A 25,976-nucleotide genomic window follows, 5' to 3' on the forward strand; every position below is an offset into this window, starting at 1 on the left:
CATAGATTATAAAGAGCATAGAGTTATTGATGTTAAGTAGTGGTAAAATGCATTAAAACATCCGCCCACAATTCAAAGTAGGCCTGAGCCTTCATAATGATCAATCACGTATTTGTATTTTATTTTATTTTGACCAATAAAAAACTGACAAAAAGTCTTTCAATATTACTTTCTGGAACTTAAACAATACAGACTTTTAGTATTGCCATTTTACACAAAAACATTATATATTTTTTTCGTTCTAAAGTCTGAACTCTGCTGCAAACCACTTGCTATTACTAATGATTATTGAAGATTATTTGTTCATTGTTTATTCATTGTATAGATGCTACTAATGGGCTATTCTTCAATTGAATAATGTCTTCATATTTACAGTGATTTTATGTCAGCAACGATGAAGAATTTTAAATAATGGAGCTGATTGCACAAGGACATATTTATCTGACAAACTTTGAATAACCCAGTCAAGTTAAAATGCAGAACACTCCACTGTCTAGCAATGAGTCAAAACACAACTTTAACACCCAATTAACAGCAATCTGTGTTAGAACTGATAAGACTTTCTACCTGAGGAGTTGCTTTCAGCTTCTTCCTGTGATAAAGTAACTCGCTCAGCCGGCTCCAGATGTAAGTCGCCACCAGACACATGCCGCTCACCAGCCACACGTCCCAGCCCGGGGCCAGGCTCTCCACCGTTCTCACCGGACTCTTCATGCTCGCGTTGTAGCCTGCAACACTTATCTGTCACTTCAAAGCCTGCACTGATCTTAAATCCAGCAGCTCCACTAGAAAGTTAGACGGCCAAATACAAGCAGCGCGCCACAGTATCCTCCTCAGGCACTGTTAATTCTGTAAAGCCCAGAGCCAGAGGGCATGCAGCACATGACAAAGGAAGGACAGGTGCCAGCTCCCCACAACTGACAGACAAGCAATTTCACACGCTCTAATCCTAGGTTTCGCTCGAAAGACAATTAGAAAATGGCCTGAAGTAATGAAAATAACATGATTAAGAGCTGGCCCTGGCTATTGGATACAGTGTCCATAAACAGCTGACTATAGGAGTACTCCTGTCACTCACATTCACATGTCACCCATGCCACAGTCCAACTAAATGTTATGTCTGATTTGTGGTTTGTTGTTGTCTCCTAATCTTAACACAATGATTTTCACAAAATTATTATACGAAATATAATGGCTGCATACAGGGCCGGCCCAGCCTATAAGCGAACTAAGCAGCCGCGTAGGGCCCCGAGGCGTTAATAGGGCCCCTAATCTGGCAACCCGTCGTAGCGCTGCTGGCGCGGCAGCGCACACAGCGGTAACATAACGCACAAACCGCATTTATTTGTAATGACAATCTGGCAACCGAGACACCAGACCTGCGCTGATTGGGCAACTTCATTGTGCGCGAGGAGCTCGAGAGCAAAACATAAACACAACACAACGTGGTCCCTGCGTGGTCATCATGTCCAGAAGAATATATTTCCTGGTGCCGAAAAACGAAAGAAGAAACTTCTTGACGATGTAAAGAAACTGCAAACTCAACAACACTCTCCAGGTATTGAACTTATCTTACAAAGAGACGGTTAATGCTGCTGTTTGAAACAACACGATTCTGTCACGTTAGTTCGCTCAGGCTGGAGGCGACGAGAGCTCTGCCCCGCGCACAATAATATGTCTGAATGAAAGATAATAAGCTTCACATTGACACCAGCCCCGTAGTGTCAGCTGCAGGTGAGGCCGGTGAGGGGCCTCTATGGCCCGGGTCACTAAGAGGCGGAGATCCGGTCCGGACGAGCGCCGTCTCGTTCAGAACCTCTGACGTGAGTGAACAGTGTGCGGCCCTGTCCCGGGCCCCCTGTCCCGGGCCCCTGAGCAGGGCCCCTGTGCAGCCTCAGTTAGAGATGAGCGGTTTGAGTTTGCGTCCCTCTCTCTCACATCACCATGTGTGAGATCAATCGTGACTCGTGATGTCTGTTTTACTTTGACTTCTTAAAGTGCAATAAGAGGAACGTAAAGGTTTATGCACGTAAGGTCCATCAGCCAATCACATCGCAGCATTGTTTCATGCAGAGTCCAGTGTGTGATGTTCTGATCAGAACAAACATTTATATTGTAATTCACTTTTAATAGAGCAATAAAACATTTCAATTTATTTAAAAAGCATCATTAGACTATTTGTTATAAATTATAATAAATTGATAGTGAAAAATAACCAGACATATTATGATTACGTCTGTTATAGAATAATACTATATATTTTTATACAAAAGTGGCAAAGTTGCAGAAACGCAGTCTCTTCACTAAAGCTAGGTTTGGACCTTCACTTCTCGTTCTGTTCATTCTCTGGGAATAACATGTTTGTTTTATCAGTGTTAATTGTTAATCAAGCAATGCTTATGCCATTTGTTTAATTTAATATAACTTGTTTTGTCACTTTGGCAAGAAGGAACAGTTGGGAGCTGTAAAAGATAAATTAGTAAGGATAACTATTACTTTTACATTTTCAGTTAAAATGAATCAATTTGATCATAATTATTTTTCATAGCCAATATTGTATTGAGTAATTAAGTACACTAATGTATTAATAACTGGCTTTAATCATTTTCTCCTGGCACAGTTTCATCACATCATCATTTTATAGCATTACAACCTCAACATTTTACTCTTACTTTAGCCGGCTGGACCACATTAAAATGCAGCAGAAGACCCAAAAAAGGTCTGAAAATCTCTGGGGGAAAGCCCCCAGACCCCCCCCCCTGTTCATTAATTTAAACTAATGTGCTAATGTGGCTGTAGACCCTTAACGCCCACAAATACGCCCAAAAACATTGTGGGATTTAAGTTATCAATATTTGAGCTTGTGAGGTGTTGAGAATAAACTAACTGGATGCCCTGGAGTTTTGGTGCGCTTTGTTTGCGTTGAAAAAAGTTCCCATATGTGAATTGTTTACTGACAATGGCAATAAAACTGATTCTGATGACGTGGTGAGGGGCCCCCCAATTTTTTTTCGCTTAGGGCCCCCTGAAGGCTTGGGCCGGCCCTGGCTGCATAAAACTATGCTTAACATTTCTGGCAACCTGAGTCCCGTCCTGTGCCAAATTCAATAATGAGCTTATTTGTGTGCTCTCAAGTGCATCAGCTGCCAAAGAGAGAAATGCCATACACAGTTTTGACAGTGTGTTCTTTTACGCTTACAAAATGTTTTAGGGCAGTTTATTATTAGTTGTTTAGTTGAATAATTGGTCAACAGTGTCTTCGTCAAATATTTTTTTATTATTATTAATCGGCTAATTATTTTTATCAGGATTATAAGGATTTACATGGACTGAGAGCTTTAGCCAGTGCCATGCTTCAGCCCATTGTAGTAATGTCAACCAGACTTACAAGGCTTACGTCTGCTATCTACAGACATACCTCACTTTTAATTTACCCAAAAGGGTTTTCACTTTATCTCAGGAAGGTGTGAAATCACGTCACATCTGCTCACGTCTGCTTGTGGAATCATCGCAGGAACTCACTACATCTCTGGGTAAATGTTATATTGACATAATAAGTTTGTTTTTTTGTGGAAAACTCATCATAATTGAGAAAACAACTGATTATCCCGAGGGGAGGATGTACATAAACCAGAATTTTGTTAGATTCTTCTCTTACATTTCACTGAAGTAGGCAAGTTGACTTCCACGGACAACGCCTGGCTGAAAAAGGTGCAGTATAAAAAGAAATATGATCTCAGCTATTCGATTGATCAGACAATTCTTCAAATATGGAGTGGACTCTGAAGATGTTTTAATTCTTAAGAAACCATAACACAATCAATAAAATCATGAAACCAAATCATGGGTGTCAGGGTGATGTAAATCACCGGTGATGTAAATCACCATTGCCATAGCAATTAACAATTAAAAAAAAAAAATCAAATATCATCAAATGTCATCCACAACAGGAAGCAGAAACTCATGAAAATAAACAAAGGCCTTGACTCTGGGGCTGCAACTAACAATTATTTTAGTAGTAGTCAACAACTTGTAACCAACTATTATTTTTGATTAGTCGCTGAGTCAAACAATTATTTCTGTTTACATTGAGATTTTTGAATGCATTTTTAACCAGGCAAAGATAAACAATATGGTCACAGAATAATTTGAGATAGAGCTTGTTTTGAATGAATGAATACTTTGATTTAATAATGCAGGTATCTTTTTTACCAAACTTCTTATTCAAAATATAATGTTGTTGACTTCTTGCAGCATTAATCTGTACGTAACATTTCATTCACACCACGTCCCCTCCTGTGCCTGTTGATTGCAGATTGCTTAATAACTGTAATTAACTTAATAACAAAGAAATTTCCCCATGTGTGGACAATAAAGGATTATCTTATCTTATCTTAACATGTTTAAGTAATTCTGTATTGTTTTACATTTGCTCAAAAAAGTAGGAGTTTTCACCTACCCCCTATCCCCACCCACAGCCCTGTATTTACTTGTGATTATTGAAAAAATAAGACCTCGAGTCAAACACATTGTGTAAAAGATGTTTGTCAGTTCTTCAGCAATAAAAACACATATATCTAAACCTGATGCTTGCGATGGTAAAATGCCAAGTTTAATGGCCATCTTAAAATCAACATTGCATTTGACTTATGTTGTAAATTAATATTAAGTTCAAGAAAAGAGCATACTATGTGTCCTTTAAAATAGATTGATAGCGATTATTTTGACAGCCGATTAGTCACGATTATTCCGATTAATTACTGTAGCACTACTTAACACAGACATAAACATAAACAAGACATGTCTATGATATTTCAAAATTTACCAAAGGTGCTTATTTAAAGTGAAAAGAGACCAAAATTGCAACTATTTACACGGAAATACATAATCAAAAGAAAAGTAAGAGCTAGCCAAGCCCCCGGAAGCCAAGATGGCCGCCATTGAAACCTATGGAGCTGCTCATTGACGCATGGTTCCAAAAAAGTTTTTTAGTTCCGCATTACTTCCTGAACAGTGGTATATCTCCTCCCACTTTTGTGACGTCATCGCCGTGAGGCTTTGGCGTCGGGAGCGCGCACGTCACAGCAGCGTGAAAGACTGAGAACAGTCAACACGGACTTTTGGAATAATTCGGCTTGAAATATTCTGTTTACGTAACGTATAATGATGGATTGTTATATCCATCTATAAATATACATGTATCATGTTGTAAAGCTCTGATATTTAAGAGAATTATAAAGAAGTGTTAAGATAAAAAAGTCTGGTTTAATGACAATGAATTACATTTAGAGGTTTAATAACGTCCTCATCATTTTCTGTAGTTTTTGGTTTGGGTATTTATTTTGTTATTAACTTTTCAGTTATTTATTTACATAATATAATTTGGCCAATATGCATTTTTTTTAATCAGATGAGAAGAAATATAAAATATAATCATCGATTCTGTTACATAATTGAGTTAAGCAGTATTTAATTATATTCAGTTTCCTTTTGTGTCGTTTTTTTTTATCATGTCAATCTTTAATAAATACAAAACACATTTGTTTATTAATGTATTTAATACAAATAATGAACATGAATGAACTTGTTCAATAAATGCAAATCTGATTATAACTACAAATGATAAATTGATTTTAGCCAGTTTTAGTTGAGTTTTAAAGCTACAATGAGTTTTAAAGCTACAATGTGGGAGTCCCTTATTAAGGAGTTTGAGTCTGTGTAATGTTCATTATTATTATCATCATTAATATAATCAGAAAAGGTTTATTCCATTGTCAAAGAACAGAATTCACAAACAGTGGAACTTGCTTTGGTGATTCAGTGCAACATAAAAATATTAACAATGATAAAACAACCTGTATAAGTCAAATAGAACAAACTGAATAAAATAAGATATTCCTTTATTGTCCACACATGAGGAAATTTTGTTGTTGCAACACAGTAGATCCAGAGGAAAAGGACAGAAAACTTATAGGAAGTTTAAAAAACACTCTTAATAGATCGATCTTAATAGAAGAACTCTTATAAACAAAAACTCCTCTAGACAGAACCTCTCATACCTTAATAAAGAATGGAGGTGGAAATAAAGATAAAATAAAAACAGCGTAAGACAAAATAATACTAATAATAATGGTAAAATAAACACTCTTTTTACATCAGTTATATGCACATGAATGTGACATTATTGTGTTAAATACTGAATATCTCAGTATTTAACAAGACTTTGTTTCCATGGCTACGCAGTCTTCTGTACTTCAGTAACTGCACCGTTCAGCTCCATCGTATGACTGAGACAAACAGAACATGTCACAGCTTTAGATTATACAAGTCATATAACATACACTTCATATGTTTTAGATTATACAAGTCATATAACATACACTTCATATGTTTTAGATTATACAAGTCATATAACATACACTTCATATGTTTTAGATTATACAAGTCATATAACATACACTTCATATGTTTAGATTATACAAGTCATAGAACATACACTTCACATGTTTAGATTTATAAAAGTCATAGAACATACACTTCACATGTTTGTCCTGAAGCTGCTTCACAGACACATGTGACACAGCAGTGGCTCTTTTGAAGAACAATTATCATTTAGTTTTTTTGGTCATAACAAAACAGACATTTTATAAATTCAAAATACTGATTCTACACAGTTTACTTTTAGTCGAGGCAGAAGTTATTATTAAAATACCTTTTGCTTTGGAGTCGTCAGGAGTTTACTTGAGATGACTCTGTGTCTGCAGTGACCTGTAGTGACCTGTAGTGACCTGTAGTGACCTGTAGTGACCTGCAGTGACCTGTAGTGACCTGTAGTGACCTGCAGTGACCTGTAGAGCTCTGGACAGCACAGACAGACTAAACTCACTGGTCAGCACTCTGAAGATGAGAAAGATACTCATTAGAACATTGATATATTCTGCACATTTAACAGAGAAAAGCTGGAATATGTTATTGACAGATTTACATTTCGCTCTGTAACACAAAAGTTCCTCTTTTCACATTAATTTTTAAAGCTAGAACCAAAAGTCATTTATTTATGCATAAGTTTAAACCTTAGAAGTTAGAACATAACTCACATGTTTGCTAAATCTCTACATATTCCATGGAAGTAAATCCATGACATTTCTATAGAAAACAAGCGTGTGCTTTGTTTAAACATTGCACACGTCATTATGAAATATGTAATAAAACCTCAAATGTGGTCTCAGCCCCTGTAAGTACAGCACTGTCACTTTTAAACACCTTTACATTTATATATGTAAGATATGACCCATTTCAGCAGGTTATATTTGAATTATTGGTTGTGTTTTATAGCACATAATACAAACATCACTTTATTTCCCTTCTTTCTCTAGTTTTCCTTGATCTATGCATAACCTCTTGTCTAATAGAACATTTAGTAAGATAAATAATTAGTTATTTATTTGCAGAAGCACGAGCCATCACGACGTGTTATTGCATCTTTGTGTAGCTAAACTTTAGCTTACGTTAGCTCGTGTTAGCTCGTGTTAACTTGTGTTAACTGTGTAATCGTTGTTTTACACTTCATATGGAACGATGTTGTTGTTGTTGTTGTTGTTGTTGTTGTTTTATGGCGGTTGGCATCCGAGTGTTGCATTACCGCCAGACTTTATTCCTCAGACGTTTCGTAGTCCTCAGACTCTGTCGTAGTCCGTAAAAGTACTCCTCCCATCGCTTTGGCGTTACAAAGCCCATGAGGTCATGATGTGTTTTTGTGACTAGAATAGTTGTTGTGTCAGAGACCAACCGGCCTTATTCCAGGGAGACTCTTCTTCACCTTCCTCGCCCTCTTTGACGTTCGGTGCTTTGGAAGTACAAAGCCCATGAGATCATGGGACGTCTTTGTTGTTTTACAAAGCCCATGAGGTCATGGGACGTCTTTGTCGTTTTATCCTTTAGAAGTCCTTCTTCCATCACTTTGGCGTTTCTAGGCCCATGAAGTCCAAGCGCGTTAGAACATCCTCTTGCTCCTCATCCTCGGCTCAGTCTCCAACACCCCCCACCTCTATAAACGTTTACCCAGCCCTGTGCTACATAAGTAAGCAACCACAGCCTGACACAAACCCTGTGACTGGATCGCCAGAACGTTCCGCAGATTGAACTCCCGCCCATTATTCCGAAACCACAAGGCCAACCCGGCCCTTTCCCTATCATAAGCCTCACAGCAAATCAGCACATGCTCGACAGTCTCTGGCACCCGACAGTGACCACACAGACCGGTCGGATGTTTGCCTATCCTACTCAGTGACCAATTGAGTCCAGTATGGCCAATCCTCATGCGGGCGAAGGCCCTTTCCTCCCACGCGTTCCTGCCCATAGACCCGCAAGGACCCACACTACCCTGTATGTGATAGAGATGCCGTCCAGTAACACAGTGGCTCCAAAATTCCTGCCAAAGGCCGACCACATGACTCTTGATAACAGGCTTGATTTCAGATTTGCTTAACTCAACCGCCACATCAATTGATGGCCGCCGAAGGGAACGTTTAGCCAGTGTATCAGCCATTTCGTTACCATCCACCCCCACATGCGCAGGGACCCAAATGAAGGAAACCCTCACATCCTTCCTGGACAGGGAGAGCATCAGACAGAAGATGCCATTCAACACATCCTGTCTGCAATCCGATTTCCCAGATTTAATGCTTTGCAATGCAGAAAGGCTGTCAGAGGCCACCACAATGCCGCAACACTGCAAAGCAGATTCCGCCCATTCCAACGCCAACCGTATCGCTATAAGTTCCGACGTGAAAACAGAAAGGCGATCTGTCAACCTCTTCTTGACCGCTAGCCCCATGTCAGGCACAAAATAAGCGGCGCCAGTACGCCCACTCTCAGGATCCCTAGACCCGTCGGTATAAATAAACACATCACCTGAGTGCTTATCGATGAGCGCTTGAACGGCAAACTGCGGTGCCCTCCCAGCGACTCCTCTAAGCTTGCCATGCAAGCTAACATCAACAGGAGCCGGGACAAACTTCCACGGAGCTATAGCAGACAAAGCCACCGACGGGCTCACACGCAGATCACCAACCCCCGCAAGCCGCGCCTTCGCATTTCCTACCTGGCTGAAAATCATACCGCCAGCCTCACTCTGCCCCCCATCAACCCTGAGAAAGTCCCTCACCGGGTGAGAGCTCGTATGACCTTGCACATTCACCCAGTAAGCCAACAGAAGTTCTAGCCTCCGGAGCCGTAACGGCAATTCCCCCAACTCAACCTGCAGCGCCGAGACAGGGGAGGTCCTAAAAGCCCTACAGCAGATGCGCAAGGCCTGGGCTTGCTCCACATCAAGCTTCTTTAAGTTAGTCTCAGCCGCAGACATGTAGGCTATACAGCCATAATCAATAGCCGCCCTCATGACGGCCCGATAAATACCCAGGAGCGACCTTCTGCTGGCCCCCCAGTCCTGGCCGGATAGACAACGAAGCAAGTTATTCACCCTTTTGCATTTACCACTGACCTCATCAATGTGCCGACGCCAACTAAGCCTCTCGTCAAAGGTGACCCCCAAGAACCTCACCTCCCTGACCTGTTCGAGCACCTGCCCATGCAGTCGAAGGGAGACGTCCCTATGTCCATTGAAGAAACAGATCACTTGAGACTTCCGTACGGACAGTTTAAACCCCCACTTCAGGGTCCACTGCTCCACCTGCTGTATTGCCCTTTGCAGTTTCGCCTCGTAAAACCGGAGATTCCTCCCTCTCACCCATAGAGCGCCATCGTCAGCATAAAGGCTCCTCCCAACAGACCCATCCACGTCGTCAAAGATGTCCTTAATCATAACATTGAACAAGATAGGGCTACACACACTCCCCTGCGGGATCCCATTCTCCACCCCATAGACCCCAGAGTAAGCAGCGCCCACTCTGGTTTGGATACGCCGGCCAGACAGAAAGCTCCGGACCCAGTTAAACAGTTTACCCTTCACACCACACTTCCGCAGCTTAATGAGGAGCCCATCCTTCCAAACCATATCGTACGCCTTCTCCACATCAAAGAGCACCGCAATAACCTTTTCTTTCTGAGCCCTGGCCAGCTGGATATCAGATTCCAAACACAACACGGAATCCATGGTGTTCCTGCCCCTACGGAAACCACTCTGGTGCGCGGGAAGCAAACCCTGACTCTCCAAGAAGTAATCCAACCGCTCGGTAACCATGCGCTCCATCGTTTTCCCGAGCTGCGACGTCAAGGCAATCGGCCTATAACTTGAAGGGTCAGACGCTGGCCTACCCGGCTTCAGAACCGGCACCACCGTAGACTGTTTCCACGCAGATGGAACACAACCTGAATCCCAAACACGGTTGAAAAGACCCAGGACTAGCCCAAGCGTGTCATCAGTCAAATGAGAGAGCATGTCATAGCACACCTCATCTTTACCCGGGGCTGTCTGTTTCGCCTTAGAAAGTGCTCTCCTTAGCTCAAACAAACTAAACGGAAGGTCAAGGTCATCTTGAGTCGAAGGCTGGTGCCCAATCAGCTCAGAATTCTGGGCCAAAGTACTCTCCCTGTAGTGCCTTTCCGCAGGTGAGAGATTGTCAGAGCTGTGCACCGACACAAAGGTGCTGGCCAACAGTTCAGCTTTGTCAACGTCGCTGACTGCTTCAACACCATTCAGTATTAGGACCGGGGTCCCACGACGGCGCTCAACCCCATGCATCCGCTTAATCATCCCCCAACGATGTGTGAAACGTGAGGAATGACATTCAAACACAACTTACGTGTATCGTGGTCTCGTCTCGTCACATTCTTCTGTTTGTGTTTAGTTTCCGTCACGTGTTCTCCCGAGGCTCGTTCATGAGAGTGACGTACGCGCTCGGTGCGCGTACACCGTTCACCGGAAGGTTAAAAATGTATTTTTTAAGTATTTTAGAAACAGTTGAAGAGTGAAATTCCTTCTATTTTATTTTTAGACTAAAAACAATTTAGCATGTTTGGTAATTTTAGAGGCCGAACTCCTGAAATGGTCCGACCAAAAGGCTGCATTCTGCGAAGTGGCCACTACTCAATTTGGAGCCAGAGGCAGAGGGGGCGTACCCTATCCAGATATTATAATAGATCCATGGAGCTAGCAGAATAATGTTTACAAGCGAACTGTGGTCACGTGACTCGGGGTCAAAGGTGTCGCGGGAACAAACATGGCGGAAGACGCGTCCAATTCCGTGGATCCTGCGCCAGAATCGGTGCAATGTCCCGTTTGTTTGAAAGATTTTAAGCAATCTGCGATCAACAGGCACTTGGACGTTTGTTTAACCGGAAGTACCGCAAATACCAGCCCGATGACGGCGGACGAAAGCGCTCCTCCGGTGAAGAAAGCGCGGACCGGAGAAACGCTCCAGACGTCTTCTTCATCCTCGTCGTCGTCTTCTACTCCGATGTTCGCTATGTTTCAGTCCAACATAAGCAAACCATCAGAACGACAAGGAAAGCTCTACGCCAAACCAAACCCCGTGACTCCGGTCAGTAAAGGCGTAAAACGTGGGCTGACGGAAGACCCTGAGCAGGAGGTCGCAGGTCAAAGGAATGAGAAGAAGGGCCAAACAAATGGAGAAGTAGCAAAAGATCTGGCAAGGAGGGCATTGTTTACTATTGACAAGCCCCTGGCCGAAATCTTACGTCCAAAATCACTGGAGGAGTACTTCGGTCAGAATAAAGTAGTTGGAGAGCATACATTACTCAGGTCACTTCTGGACACTCAGGAAATACCGTCTCTGATCCTGTGGGGGCCTCCTGGATGTGGAAAGGTGCGTAAATAAATAGTCTAAATACTTCTGAGACCCCATAAATCAACGTGTCTTCAGCACTGATTCTTGATTGTGATTGTTGGGCCACTCACTGCACCAAGCAACTATAGCTTACTCTGTGGACTGGCATAAAAGTATTCTCATCTTGTATTTACAAAGTCACCCAGGTTTAATCAAATATGATATTGTCTTATTTGTTTTTTAGTACAGAGCTGGTTGTAGTGAAGTGGTGTCACATGTTTCAAAGCATTTCAAACACAATTTTGATCCAAAGAACAAAGATGAAGCAACATACTAGACAATGCTTAACAATAGATAGATTTTTTATGTTATTTTCAGTTTCAATGCAAAAAATAGTAGGTTCAATATATATATATATATATATATATATATATATATATATATTAATTATATTAGATTATACCATTTGGTCTTATACTTATACTCTAAAATGGATAATATAGATCAAGGTGAACTATTGCAATTCAGTAAAGTCCTATTTATGTGATAAATGTCATTATTGATTTACATGAGTGCCGTATGTCGTTTATACATTTTTTCTTCTGTTCGTCCCTACAAATTGATATTCAAACATACACTGAAATGAATTGCATTAGATTACTGGCTGCTCTTATAACACTTGCTTGCTGAGGCACAATTTGACATTTGCTGAGTTTGCTCTTTGTTAATAACACAATACAGTATTAATAACCCCTGAGGTGTCAAACCAGGCTTTATTGGACCAGGCTTATTCCATATTCATTAGCAAGATGTAGCCCAGTTGAACTTGAGTAACTTGTAGAAGGTTACATCTTTGTCCTTGTGTTTTTCAGACTACTCTAGCTCACATAATCGCCTGCTCTAGCAAGAAGAAGGGGACATCGCGTTTCGTAGCTTTGTCTGCCACCAGCACGTCCACAAATGAAGTCCGCGAGGTTATCAAACAGTCTCAAAACGAACTCCGGCTGTGCAAGAGGAAAACCATCCTTTTCATCGACGAGATACACCGTTTCAACAAATTACAGCAGGTACAGTATTGAACCATTGAAATGAACTCAAACCTATTCAAATGTAGAAGTTGTTTATATAGTATATTCAATTTTGACTCTTGCCGTTGCCTTACTTCGATGTATTTACTTTCACCTTTTGCAGGACACGTTCCTTCCTCATGTAGAAGATGGGACAGTAACCCTGATTGGGGCGACCACAGAGAACCCGTCCTTCCAGGTGAACGCTGCCCTGCTGAGCCGCTGCAGAGTGCTGGTGCTGGAGAAACTGTCTGTGGAGGCCATGGGCTCCATAATGCAGCGGGCTGTGGACACGCTGGGCCTCGGGGTGCTGCGACCAGATACAGACAGTCTCATACCTCCACATGAGTCAGATGGACAACAGTAAGTTCTCCACATTCAGGTTTTCAGACATCAGATTTAATATATTCCCCTCATGTTATTATTACATTAATACATTTGTCTTTCTAACAGCCTTTTTTTGTATTTTTGCTTGTTATTTTATATGAACAATTCTACTTCCTTCGAGTACATTCCGGTCAAGTTAATACATCATAATGAAGCATACAGATGAATACTTAATTAATATGCATATATCTACATACAGATGTTAATATACAAAAGTATTACCGACTATGCCGTAAAAGGAATGTGAAAGGAAAACCCCAATAACCTTGTGTTCTTGCTACTTTCTGTAAATATGTGTAAATCTGCTTTTCTTTCAGGCCAGTGATTTACATAGAGCAGCAAGCGCTGGACACTTTAGCTTATCTGTGTGATGGTGACGCCAGGACAGGGCTCAATAGTCTCCAGCTGGCAGTCCAAGCTCAGGTGAGCCTGGCCCAGAGTAAGACTTTACAAGGCGGCTCCGCTGTGGAGATAGTGGTGAAGGAGGCGCATGTCAAAGAGGGCCTTCAGCGATCCCATATCCTCTATGATAAAGCCGGTGAGTTCAAATGAACTTCATTTTGTTGTACCAGTTACTATGTAACAACATGTAATGACACCATTACACGGGAGTAGAGGGGTTCAGTTTGTTGTTACAAGTAACAAGGTAAGCACATTGTGAATCCCTGAGTGAAGCTGTTTTGTGATGCAGGAGAGGAGCATTATAACTGTATCTCTGCACTGCACAAGTCCATGAGAGGCTCCCATGAGAATGCATCCCTGTACTGGCTGGGCCGCATGCTGGAGGGCGGAGAGGACCCCCTTTACGTGGCACGCCGCCTGGTGCGCTTTGCCAGCGAGGATGTGGGTATGTGCATTTTGTGCTACTGTTGTGTTTTCCAAGCTTTTTAAGATAAAATCGTTCACCTGGCTTTACTACATTGTTAGGTATGGCGGATCCGTTGGCTCTTCCACAAGCTGTCGCTGCTTTCCAGGCTTGTCACTTCATTGGGATGCCTGAATGTGAGGTATGTTTAAAGCCGGAGGAATTCGTTTTCAGACCTGATATAGAAAATGACTTGCCTCTTTTCTTCTAGGTGATCCTGGCCCAGTGTGTCGTCTACCTGGCACAAGCGCCTAAGTCAGTGGATCTGTACAAAGCCTATAATAATGTGAAAGCCTGTTTGAGGAACCACAAGGGCCCACTGCCGCCTGTGCCTCTTCACCTCAGAAACGCACCCACTAAACTCATGAAACAACTGGGCTACGCTAAAGGCTACAAGTACAATCCAGCCTTCAGAGAGCCTGTCGAGCAGGAGTATTTACCACAAGAACTGAAGGATATGGACTTCTTTACCTGGAATCCCTCGGAATAACATCCTTTTATAGAATGAAAAACTAGAAAAAAAGTGTGCGGAAAAATTAAGTGTTAATAAATTTAAAAAAAAGTAACATATATATAATAAAAGGTACTTAAATAATAATCTATATGTATGGTAGAAAATGGCATATATTGTAAAACTTGTAATCCTTTTTTCTAACCTTTTTTTATTTTAACCAACAATAAAATAGCAGCAGTTAAAAGATTGATATAGCAAATCTATTTGTGTATATATAAATGGATGATATATAGGACTTAATTAGTTGCATTCAAGATCTTTATTTGGGAGTTTTCATGTCCTCAGCTTCAGTTTTCAGCCATGGTCTAAAAAACACAAATACCACAGGTTACAATAGGTCATTTTTATTGGATAACCTTGTGTCTGTCCTCACCTCTCTAATCCAGGGAATGAAAGAGGCCACACGGGTGAACATTGTGGGTCTCTTTGGTGTGTTACAACCGGCTCCATCCACAAAACTGGTCACTCCCTCCACATACCATTTCCCATCTTTGCCTTGGCAGCTCAGTGGACCTCCGGAGTCCCCCTTAAAGACCATGACATGTATATTACAGTCATGTCAGTCAGTATATTACACAGTAGAATGACTCACATGACATGCTGACTTGCTGTCTCCTCCCGCACAGACTATAGTTGTCTTAGCAGAGCTGCCCCACCAGTCACTCTGACTGCAGACACTATACTCCACCACTGGGAGGAGCGCTTGGTGGAGCTTAGATGCCTGAGGACCTCCAGCTAAATGGAACACAAGGGTTTCCTTTAAAAGCATTCAAATCATAATATTCAACTCTCACAAGCACTAAATCTAAAAAAGGATTTCGCTTGAAAACACATTTTTCTAAATGTATACAAGCACTAAAAAGCAGATTCTTTGGCCACATGTCTTATAATCACTTATAGGATTAGGAATTATACCCAAACTCAATTTCCAATTACAGACTTCACTCATGCTTTTGAGGATGTTATCATAACACATTTTCTTCCTGTTCACATCCCAGCAACATTATGTAAAACTCTTTACTGAGAATTCTTTCAATTATATTTTTGGCATTAATCAAATATTTACTGGAATTATTTACTCCAATCTAGTTAATACTAGCGTAAAATGTAAAAGATGGGGTTAAAAACACATAAAGGTTTTGTTTTGACAGTTCGTAGCATTAAAAATCTTCAAATGTAGCATTCAAACGCATTAAATTTGATCTGCTGAAGCCTGTAAAAACCCTGAAAAGAAAAAGTAAAAGAACAAGGACTTTGTCGGCTGAATTGAAATAAGATGTTGACTCACAGTAGAGGCGACCCCAGCCGGTGACATAGCACGGGTAGTTGTGAGAGAGGGAGCTGTTTTCTTGTGGAAGGCAGGCCAGCTCCACTTTGTCATTTAGAACAGCATTAGTCTGGAGCTTCAGCAGGGCAATGTCATTTCTACAAGAAGTTAACAAGCAGAGTCAAAGTTCTTTCTGAATGCTGCACGTACATGTCTGTTATTACACATTTGCAGTGTAGAAGTAGTTTTGAGTTAACGTCACAACTTTGGCCAAACAAAATTACACAATGAACAACAGGTAGTAAAATTGGGAAATCAGCAAATATTTTCTTTCCAGACACTAACTTTTGACGCTTTAATAGCTCTCAAAATCTCTAAAAGTATATTTTGTCGTGTTATACTTTATTGCTTCTCAAACAAACATGAGTACTACTTCCACTACTGCACCGCACACTTATTGAATAGTAGGACGCTTGATTTACATGTACTTACCCACAAGATGGACAGTTTTTATTCCATTTAGGATGAGTGATCATTTTTTCTACTCTAATGGATTGCTCAGGGCCCTCCACTTCATCCATGTCATGTTCAGCCAGGACCACTCGATATGTATGGAATCTATAGGTTGGATCACAGTATCAACAATTGGTCGACCAGCCGTCTTGAATCCTGTGTAGAAATGAGCTCTGCGTTACGTGATGCAGTGCGCGGCCGTCATGACCCAGTTTGGAGCGATGAGGGTCCCACCACACGTGGGGAAGAAGGACTCGAGGGAGATCTGCCAGGGCCAGCTGTACGGCCGGGCCTCCTCTCCATTCACCACCCGGTCTGTGCCAGGTGGAACGCTGGGCACACCGCACCCACGCACTGGAGCGAAACAAACCCCATTAAGCAATATCAAACTTCAACAAAATAAGAGTATAGATGGACTTACCAACTGTTACGCTCAGCAGGAGAGCAAGTGCCAGCTCCATTTCCAATCCAATGTGGGAAAGTGGTGGTAGAAATATTATTTGCGACAGAGCATGGGATTTTTCCTCCTCTTCAGCAGCTGGTTACTGTGTCCTCAAAACCTCAAATGTTTGTGCTGGTATACACAGTATGAAATGATTTGAATGTTTGTTTTTCCTTCAGATATGATTCAGATGTCTCATTTATGGGTCTATCCTTTGTAAATACCAGATTGTGTGCTGTGTTTAAAGTTTTAGTCGTTCCAATTACAGTAACTTTAAATTATAAATCAGAGGTTACACCCAGACAGTTAAGTTGGTCTTTGTTGAGGCTACACAGTAAGGTTTATAGGCAAGAAAATGCAAACGTAAGAGTCGGAGGAGAGAAACATGTATTATCCAGTAAACTATTTACAATAAAAATTTTAAAAAGGAACAGTGAAAGAAACCCAAAATGGCCTAAACAAGGATTGTGAGGGGGAAAAAAAGGGGGGGGGGGAACAAAAATAGCCTAGACTCATTATCGGATTGAGTGGTGCAAGCCAGTGGTGGTTGGTTTGAGCATTCTGTCCATGGCCTTCTTTTTAACAGGATCCACTTTGAAGCTATTCCATATTTGAATAGTTTCATCACCAGCAACAGTCGCCATTGCAGAGTTGTCTGGGCTTAGAATTACACTTAGAACTCTGTCCCCATGTCCTAAAAATGAAAATGGAAAAAAGGTAAATATTTAACAAACATTCAGACAATAAGTTAGTTTCTTAAAAATGACTCACCACTGAGCTCTGCCACCTTCGTAAATAAAGGGTACTTCCAGATAACGACATTGTTGTGGGGATATCCATGAGCAGAAACCAATTCTTTATAGTTTGGTGCAAATACAAGCGAAGAAACCTGAAAAGAAAAGCATTGAATTTGAGCACTTCCTCTCGCAGCATTTGTACGTTAGATTTACTGCCAGCATAAGCCTTACTTGTGACTGAGAGTCTATTGAACTAATGCAAGAGCCACTGTTGACGCTCCAGATGCGTATGTGTCTGTCACTTGTGCCACCTCCAGATGCAAGGATATTTGATTGCCATGGACACCAAGCTAAGGCCTACAAAAATAAATGACAGAGTTGATATCTACAATAGTTTTAACAAAGACTAAAAAAAGAAGAAAGAAAAAGTAGCAGACCTTCACTGCTCCTTGGTGTTCACTCCAACAGCGAACAGGCTGGTTCTCATTGCTGAGACCACCATCCGAGACGCGGGGCCACACACACACCAAATTGTCATTGCCGCCGCTGGCCAGGTATCTGCCGTCAGGTGACCACTTAAGCCCACATACTTCTTGTGAATGAGTGGTCAGAGTGAACCTGTGGTGTTGTGCCATTCGCACGTCATGATGGTGGATGTGTCCTGATCTAGAGCCACTATAACAAAAGTGATAATAAAAAGTGCATAGTTTAGGTTTAGATGTTAAACGGGGAAGAAGGGTAGTACATTTACAATACCTTGAAAGAATAGAGGTCATTCCAACATAGGCTAGTGACTCTGGCTGTATGGCTTGCCATGCTGCGAAGACTTTTCTGGTTCACAACATCCCACAACTACAGCACAAAAAGGTAATTCATTCCTGAACAACATTTATTGTGCTTAAGAGTATAATTGCATGTACCTGAACTTTGCAATCACTTGTACCAATAGCAAGATAGTTTCCCTCCTTGGTCCAGGACACAGAGCAGATATAATCCTCCTCGCTCTCAAGCTTCATTAGGAGAATTACATCTCCGTTATTTGCATCCCACAGGTAAACGTTGTTGTGAAGTGCCACTGCAAGCATGTTTCGACTGCTCCAGTCAATAAGATTTAGATCTGGAATGTAGATAATAAAAAGTTGATAAAATGCATCAACAAATGAAATAAAGTTTGAGACTTTACTTACAAAAATCATTACGGAGCTCAGGAGCATCCAAGACTTTGTCAGGTGTTGAGGATATGTATCTAGTCTTTCTGGTTGAGACAGGAGTTGTAGTCTGACTGTAGAGAACCTTCCAATTGTTTTGGTAGCCTGTAATACAGTGTCATACACTCAACATACCTGCATTTATAGAATGATAGGCAAGGCAAGGCAAGTTTATTTGTAGAGCACATTTCATACACAAGGCAATTCAAAGTGCTTCACAGCAGGAAAAATGCATGAAATTACAGAAACAGAAATACAATAAAATTAACTAAATTAAAAATGATCAATCCAACTGATTGTCTAAACTAATAAAATCACAAACAAAAGAGAAGAGTGCAAAGAAAAAATCCTTTCAGTCATATGCACAGCTAAACAAAACTGTTTTTAGCTTAGATTTGAACATTGTCAGAGTAGAAGCCTGTCTCACATCTTCAGGAAGAATGTTCCAGATTTTAGCTGCATAAAACTGAAACGCAGATTCCCCATGTTTTGTCCTGACTCTGGGCACCAGCAAGAGGCCGGTCCCTGAGGTCCTCAGAGTCCGAGATGGTTCATATGGCACTAACATATCCAAGATGTACTTTGGTGCAGGAACAGGACTAATGTGATCATACTTCCTGGTTCTGGTCAGGACCCGAGCAGCAGCGTTCTGGATGTACTGCAGCTGTTTTACAGCTCGTTTGGAGAGGCCAGTGAGCGGCCGTTACAGTAGTCTAATCTACTGGAGACAAACGCATGGATAAGTCTCTCCAAGTCTGGTTCAGACACTATATTTTTGATTTTGGCCATGTTTTTTAGATGGTAAAAAGCTGCTGATGTTATTGATTTGACGTGGCTATTAAAGTTCAAGTCTGAGTCCATTATTACCCCCAGATTTCTAATTTGGTTTGTAGGTTTTAGAGCGAGACTCTGGAGGTGACCGCTAACACTTTCTCTTTGTTTCTGTGGGCCAAAAAACGATTATTTCAGTCTTGTCTGAGTTCAGCTGGAGAAAGTTGTTTTGCATCCACAAACTGATCTGTTGGATGCAGTGACAGAGTGAATCTACTGGTCCATAGTCACCTGCCGATAGTGAAACATAGATCTGAGTGTCGTCTGCATAATTGTGATAGGACACATTTTCACTGCGTATCAACTGACCCAACAGCAACATGTAGAGGTTGAACAGAAGGGGACCCAGGACTGACCCTTGGGGCACTCCACAGGTCAGGGTCATGTGGTCTGAGACACAGCTCCCAATTTCAACAAAGTACTTCCTGCTTTCCAGATGGGACTTTAGCTATTTAGGGCAGTGCCAGTGATGCCCACCCAGTCCTCTAGTCTCTGTAAGAGGATCCCATGATCGACAGTGTCAAAAGCAGCACTCAGATCTAACAGAATTAAGACTGAGGCTTTGCCCGTGTCAGTGTTCAGGCGGATGTCATTTGTCACCTTGACAAGAGCAGTCTCAGTGCTGTGATGAGGTCTAAAACCTGACTGAAAAACATCAAATGAGTTGTTTATTAAGAGGAAATCTGTGAGCTGTTGGTAAACAACCTTTTCAAGGACTTTGCCCCAAAATGGCAGATTAGAGATGGGCCGGTAATTACTCAGTACTGGGGCATCAAGACTGCTCTTCTTTAGGAGAGGCTTTATGACCGCAGTTTTCAAAGACATTGGGAATGTTCCAGATTGAAGCGACATGTTAACTATGTGAGTGAATGGTGGTAACAAACTGTTCAGCACAGACTTTAGAAATCTGGTGGGTAACACATCTAGGCAGCATGTAGAGTAACTCAGACTGGTGATGATCTCATGGACAGTTTTGTCAGTTACTGGTGCAAAGTGAGTTAGCTCTAAGTGTCTTGGTGGTTTTAGGGTAATTTTTTGCATTGTGGGATTTATAGCATTTTTAAAGCCCTGAACTTTGTCATTAAAGAATAATGCAAACTCATTACACTTGGATGTGGAAATGAGTTCTAACGGCAGCTGAGCTGGAGGGTTTGTTAATCTGTTTACTGTGGCAAACAGGACAGGCGAGTTGTTACTGCAGCTTCCAATTATTTCAGAAAAATATCTTTCCCTAGTTCTACATAAGATTAGGTTGTACATGTTCAGCTTCTCTTTGTAAATCTCTTTTTGAACCTGGAGCTTTGACTTGCACCATTTCCGTTCGGCCCTGCGGCACTCCCTTTTCTGTGCCCTGACCGAATCATCGTTTCTCCATGGCGCCTTCTGCTTATTTTTTACCATTTTAGCCTTCATAGGGGCGATGGTGTCCAGAACATTCAAAACACTAGATGTAACAGAGTTCAACAAATCATTTACATTAGAACATGAGACATTTTCAAAGTTTATCATTTCCATAAACAGTGCACCTGTGCCATCACTTATGTGTCTCCTCTGAACAACTGCAGGACCAACCGGAGGTTGGGGAGAAACAGACAGGTCAAAGAAGACACAGAAATGATCAGACAGAGCAACATCGATCACATTAACATTTGAAATATTTACCCCCTTTGTAATTATGAGATCTAGAGTGTGTCCTTTGCTGTGGGTGGGGCCTCTCACATGCTGAGTAAGACTGAAGGTTTCAAGGACAGCATCAAGCTCTTAAGCGTTTCTGTCACAAATATTATCAACATGCACATTGAAAAACACCTGTAATGACCAAACCATCAAAGTCTGTGCATATGACTGAAAGCATCTCAGTAAAATCATCAATAAAACTTTGGCAGTGCTGGGGAGGCTTGTATAAAACAATGAAGAGAATGGATGGAGACCGTTTTAGCTCCATTTTACAGGATACATACTCAAATGATGAAAACACCCCAAAAGACAACCTGCGGATAATTATTTCATCTCTAAAGACAGCACAGACTCCACCCCCTTTTTTGTTTTCTCGCGTTTCAGATTCAAACTTAAAGTTAGGTGGAGCAGATTCTCTCAGAACTACATTTCCTGCGTTTTTGTCAAGCCATGTTTCAGTTAAAAACATAAAATCATGATTATAAGAAGAAATACAAATATAGCCGCAAGCGGCAATGATCGGCCCTCGCTACGCCGCCGCCACGCCGCAAGAGGAGGGGGCGCTAACGCGCCCCAATTGTCCTTTTATTACGCCTACTGCTGAATCTGTGACGCTGTCACATCTTCTCCCCTTTGTTTTACCATCAAAAAGCTATTTTATTTTGAATTCTTGGCAAAATGTGCGGCTTTGCCGCACAGACACCGTGACTCTTTGAATAAAAATGTGGATAACTTTTGATGGTCCACCCCTGAAGATGAGTCTCACCAAATTTCAGGTTAATATGTCTAACGCCCTAAGAGGAGTTTGTGAAAGTCTAAAGTGTAAACATGTTCTGGCGATTTCCCCATTGGAATAACATGGAAGGTTTCGGTCATCGTTACGGCAAAGCCATAACAATTATGACATGGGTCTCATTGACTTTTTTGATGGGGATGCCAAAATTGAGTTGTGTGTCAAATTTCATATAATTTCGCAAAACTAAATATTTAACCTCCATATAAAATCTGTAGGGGGCGCTGTGGCTCCAAATTAATTTATTTCACTTCAAGTAGGTTTAGGGCAAAGAGTTTAACAACTGATTCTAATTTGACGCAATTCGGACTTTATCTGCGCAAACGGCAGAAATGTTAAATTTGGGAGATTTCTGAAATTCTTGCTACAGTTTGCGGCTTCGCCGCACAGAGACCGTGACAGGTATCAATGTAATTTGGATAACTTTTGATGTCCCACTCCTCAGTAGCATTTTCACCAAATTTCAGCTTTTTAGGGCCAACGCCCTGGGAGGAGTTCGTAAAAGTACGACGTTTGGAAAAACTCCGAAGTCATGTTTAGCCATTTTTGAAGCAATATGGCCGACATTTGGTTGGGCGGACGGCGTTGCCGTAATAATATTTTTTACTTCTCTTGTCACCATCTACCTCTGCGCCAAATTTCATGATTCTACGATCAGATTTTTTTTGGGTCATTTCCCATCTCTCAATGCATTTTTGGTACATTTGGGAGCGCTGACGCGCCAATTTTTTTAATTTTAGAAAAAGGAAATAGCCAGAATGCAGAGAGGCACGATTTTTAGAGGTGTGCTAATTTTTGTGACTTTTCGTCAATGTTCACTGGGTGAAAAATAGGGGGGTTGGTCCCGAGAAGAAGAAGAAGAAGAAGAATATTCCGATGCGAAAACAATGTTTCCCAGTTTTCAAATATCATAAACTATACATTTTCGGAAAGCGCTCGCGCTTTCCTACCTCATGGTGTGGGTCCCTGGTCACTGACGGGTACTTTCGATAATTTTGAGTGGGCTCCGCCCACTTTGTGTTTTTGGCCCTCTATACAGTAATAATGTTCAATTTTTGCATTACATGCTTATATGCACGGAACATGCAAGAGATGGGGAACGTATTCGTGAGCTACTTAGCGCAAATGAGTGCTTTATATGGGGATGACGACCGCTTCGCGGTCGTCATCCCAATGTAAAGTGCTCGTTTAGTGCGAACTTTTGCACGGGCTTCGCCCGTTTACAACGGTAATGTTCCATTTTCCTACAACTAATTAGTATGCACGGGGCGTGCATGAGTGGAGGAGTGCGTTAGTGAGTGTTTGGAAGTGGGCGAGCGCTTCGCGCTCGATTTCGTGCGCACTACGTGCGCACTTTCGCAGCCGTGCTTCGCACGGCCTTACGAGATTAATAGGCCTCTCGCCAGCTTGTGGCGCTCGGGCCTAATAATATTCCGATGCGAAAACAATGTTTCCCATTTTCCAAATATCATAAACTATACATTTTCGGAAAGCACTCGCGCTTTCCTACCTCATGGTGTGGGTCCCTGGTCACTGACGGGTACTTTCGTTAATTTTGAGTGGGCTCCGCCCACTTTGTGTTTTTGGCCCTCTATACAGTAATAATGTTCATTTTTTGCATTACATGCTTATATGCACGGAACATGCAAGAGATGGGGAACGTATTCGTGAGGTACTTAGCGCAAATGAGTGCTTTATACAAAAATTTTTGTGACTTTTCGTCAATGTTCACTGGGTGAAAAATAGGGGGGTTGGTCCCGAGAAGAAGAAGAAGAAAGAAAGAAAGAATTAAAGCCGCAAGCGGCATCCAACGGCCCTCGCGGGCCGCCGGCCTTCCGACTCTGCTCTCTGCATTTTACAGAGATGGCGCTAACGCAATTGTCTAAGAACTAAGACAGCTACACATTGGACATGTACAATGCTGTGCTTAACCAGTGCAAATGAACACAAATGTCGGTCAAATGTGCAGCTCCAGCGCACAGAGACCGTGACACTTGGAATAAAAATATGGATAACTTTTGATGCTCCGCTTGTGTAGATTATTTTTCCCAAATATGAGCTTGATCGAGCTATTGCCCACAGAGGACTTCATTAAAGTGTGAAGCGTAAATGTGAACATTTCAAGGATTTGGTGTTTTTCCCATTTGTGACAATATATTTGCAGCTCCACGGCACAGAGACCGTACCACTTAAAATCAAAATATGGATAACTTTTGATGCCCCATTTGTGTAGATGATTTCCCCAAATATGAGCTTGATCGGGCAATCGGCCTAGGAGGAGTTTGTTAAAGTGTGAAGCGTGAAAATGTGGTCATTTTAGAGATTTCGCTGTTTTCCCATTTCTGACATATATTTGCGGGTCCGCCACACAGAGACCGTAGCACTTAGAATCAAAATATGGATACCTTTGGATGGCCCGCTTGTGTAGATGATTTCCCCCAAATATGAGCTTGATCGGACAATCGCCCTAGGAGGAGTTTGTTAAAGTGTGAAGCGTAAAAATGTGGTGATTTGAGCGATTCTACGATTTTCCCATAAGGATAACATGGGATGTTTCTGTCAACGCTACGGTTACGCCGTACAAAATATGACTTTGGCTCTCATACTTTTATGATCAGGATGGCAAATTAGAATTTTGTTCAAAATATCATGTCATTTGGAAAAACTCTATTGTTTATAGGCCACTCTGAAGGCCAAATAGTCAGAATTCTGGGAAACGTTTGCGGCTCCGTCGCACAAAGACCGTAAAAGTTATCCTTAAAATTTGGATAACTTTAGATACACCACTTGTCTAGAGGACGTACACCGATTTTGAGGTTGGTGGGCAAAACGCACTAGGAGGACTTCGTTAAAGTGTAAAACATAAAAATGTGGTAATTTGAGAGATTTTGTGGTTTTCCCATAGGGATAACATGGGAGGTTTCTGTCATCGCTACGACTACGGCGTAAAAAATTAGGCATTTTTGTGATTGGCTTTTGTGATCGGGACGGCAAAATAGAATTTTGGGTAAAGTTTAGACAATTTTGGTAAAACTAATTTTTGACCTTCAATGTTAATTTAAAGGTCACTCTGTAGGGGGCGCTATCACTGCCATTTCAATTTTGTCATCATAAACTGGTCCAAACTAGAAAGTTTAACAACTGATTCAAATTTGGTCCTAATCGGACTGGTTTTGATCAAATGGGAGCAATTTTTAGACCTGCAATATTCCAAAATAAGTTGTCCAACTTTGCGGCTGCGCCGCACACAGACCGTAAAAGGTATATCAAAAAATTGAATAACTTTAGATGCCCCACTTGTCCAGAGGACGTACGCCGATTTTGAAGTCGGTGGGCAAAACGCCCTAGGAGGAGTTCGTCAAAGTTTGACGTAAACAAAATGGCTAACTCAGCTTGTTTTCATTTTCAAAGGAAGATGGCGGCCATAGGGTAAGTTTGGGGGCGTGGCCACAATGATTTTTTTTGTTTATCCTCACGAGAGGAATGCGTGTCCCGAATTTCGTAGCTTTACGCCAAAGTTGACCTCGGGGCGTCTCCCATAGGCGCAATGTATTTTGACTTTTGTCGGTGGCGCTGTCGCGCCATTTTTTAACGAAAAAAAAAATGGCCCAGAAAAAATAAAATTTTTCGCCGATTCTGAATTTTGGGCAAAGTTTGGTGAGTTTTTGAGCATGTTCAGGGGGTCAAATTAGAGATCAAAGCGCTGAAGAAGAACAAGAAAAATAATAATAATAATAATAATAATAATATTTTTAGCAAAAACAATATAGCCGTTTTTACTATAACAACAAATGATACATCGTTTGAAAGCTCTAAGCCTTCCCGATGCCGCCATGGGGTGGAATCATCATTACGAGCGCTTACGCGCTCGTCACTCCCTATTCCGTCGGGATGCCCCGCCCACTCCCCATAGACTTCCATTGATTTG

At 41.5% G+C, this 25,976-nt stretch overlaps 3 protein-coding genes and 1 long non-coding RNA gene across 5 annotated transcripts; 1 reads left to right on the forward strand and 3 right to left on the reverse strand.

Moving 5' to 3' along the window:
- Positions 1-11,147: 11,147 nt before the first annotated feature.
- Positions 11,148-14,617, forward strand: wrnip1 (WRN helicase interacting protein 1). Of its 2 annotated transcripts, none has more exons than XM_072441596.1 (7): positions 11,148-11,786; positions 12,620-12,814; positions 12,939-13,177; positions 13,519-13,739; positions 13,893-14,048; positions 14,129-14,208; positions 14,278-14,617. In XM_072441596.1, exons 1-7 carry the CDS (start codon positions 11,181-11,183, stop codon positions 14,554-14,556), a joined length of 1,776 nt encoding a protein of 591 aa, XP_072297697.1. In that variant the 5' UTR covers positions 11,148-11,180; the 3' UTR covers positions 14,557-14,617. The 2 variants fall into 2 exon arrangements, with proteins under 2 accessions (XP_072297697.1, XP_072297698.1); XM_072441597.1 differs by having other exon boundaries at positions 12,939-13,162.
- A 203-nt stretch (positions 14,618-14,820) lies between these two features.
- LOC140356567 (proproteinase E-like) lies at positions 14,821-16,835 on the reverse strand. The gene is made up of 7 exons (XM_072441598.1): positions 16,782-16,835; positions 16,543-16,714; positions 16,340-16,465; positions 15,869-16,005; positions 15,173-15,315; positions 14,954-15,106; positions 14,821-14,885 (listed from the first exon to the last, which is right to left on the reverse strand). Exons 1-7 carry the CDS (start codon positions 16,819-16,821, stop codon positions 14,868-14,870), a joined length of 789 nt encoding a protein of 262 aa, XP_072297699.1. The 5' UTR covers positions 16,822-16,835; the 3' UTR covers positions 14,821-14,867.
- Positions 16,836-17,302: 467 nt separating this feature from the next.
- LOC140355760 (cell division cycle protein 20 homolog) lies at positions 17,303-18,227 on the reverse strand. The gene is made up of 4 exons (XM_072440414.1): positions 17,977-18,227; positions 17,771-17,896; positions 17,574-17,691; positions 17,303-17,496 (listed from the first exon to the last, which is right to left on the reverse strand). The coding sequence occupies exons 1-4, from the start codon at positions 18,172-18,174 to the stop codon at positions 17,318-17,320; spliced, it is 621 nt and encodes a 206-aa protein (XP_072296515.1). The 5' UTR covers positions 18,175-18,227; the 3' UTR covers positions 17,303-17,317.
- Positions 18,228-18,309: 82 nt separating this feature from the next.
- LOC140355761 (uncharacterized) lies at positions 18,310-18,855 on the reverse strand. The gene is made up of 3 exons (XR_011926021.1): positions 18,727-18,855; positions 18,460-18,656; positions 18,310-18,391 (listed from the first exon to the last, which is right to left on the reverse strand). It is a non-coding gene; the product is annotated as an uncharacterized lncRNA (long non-coding RNA).
- Positions 18,856-25,976: the final 7,121 nt, after the last annotated feature.

The sequence above is a fragment of the Eucyclogobius newberryi genome, unplaced genomic scaffold (assembly GCF_026437365.1).
Source record: "Eucyclogobius newberryi isolate DKJ021-1_F unplaced genomic scaffold, fEucNew1.0.hap1 SCAF_12, whole genome shotgun sequence".
Taxonomy (NCBI): domain Eukaryota; kingdom Metazoa; phylum Chordata; class Actinopteri; order Gobiiformes; family Gobiidae; genus Eucyclogobius; species Eucyclogobius newberryi.

Bases quoted from the DNA above. Each gene is read 5' to 3' on its own strand.
- wrnip1 (XM_072441596.1), top strand. From the start codon at position 11,181: ATGGCGGAAGACGCGTCCAATTCCGTGGATCCTGCGCCAGAATCGGTG. The intron at 12,815-12,938 runs GTACAGTATTGA...CACCTTTTGCAG, and splicing joins GTTTCAACAAATTACAGCAG to GACACGTTCCTTCCTCATGT. The intron at 14,209-14,277 runs GTATGTTTAAAG...CTTTTCTTCTAG, and splicing joins TTGGGATGCCTGAATGTGAG to GTGATCCTGGCCCAGTGTGT.
- LOC140356567 (XM_072441598.1), bottom strand. From the start codon at position 16,821: ATGGAGCTGGCACTTGCTCTCCTGCTGAGCGTAACAGTTG. The intron at 16,715-16,781 runs GTAAGTCCATCT...GTTTCGCTCCAG, and splicing joins CCTGCTGAGCGTAACAGTTG to TGCGTGGGTGCGGTGTGCCC. The intron at 16,006-16,339 runs GTAAGTACATGT...AACTTCTTGTAG, and splicing joins AAAAACTGTCCATCTTGTGG to AAATGACATTGCCCTGCTGA.
- LOC140355760 (XM_072440414.1), bottom strand. From the start codon at position 18,174: ATGGCACAACACCACAGGTTCACTCTGACCACTCATTCACAAGAAGTA. The intron at 17,692-17,770 runs GTAAGGCTTATG...TTTTCTTTTCAG, and splicing joins CAATAGACTCTCAGTCACAA to GTTTCTTCGCTTGTATTTGC. The intron at 17,497-17,573 runs GTGAGTCATTTT...TTTCATTTTTAG, and splicing joins GAAGGTGGCAGAGCTCAGTG to GACATGGGGACAGAGTTCTA.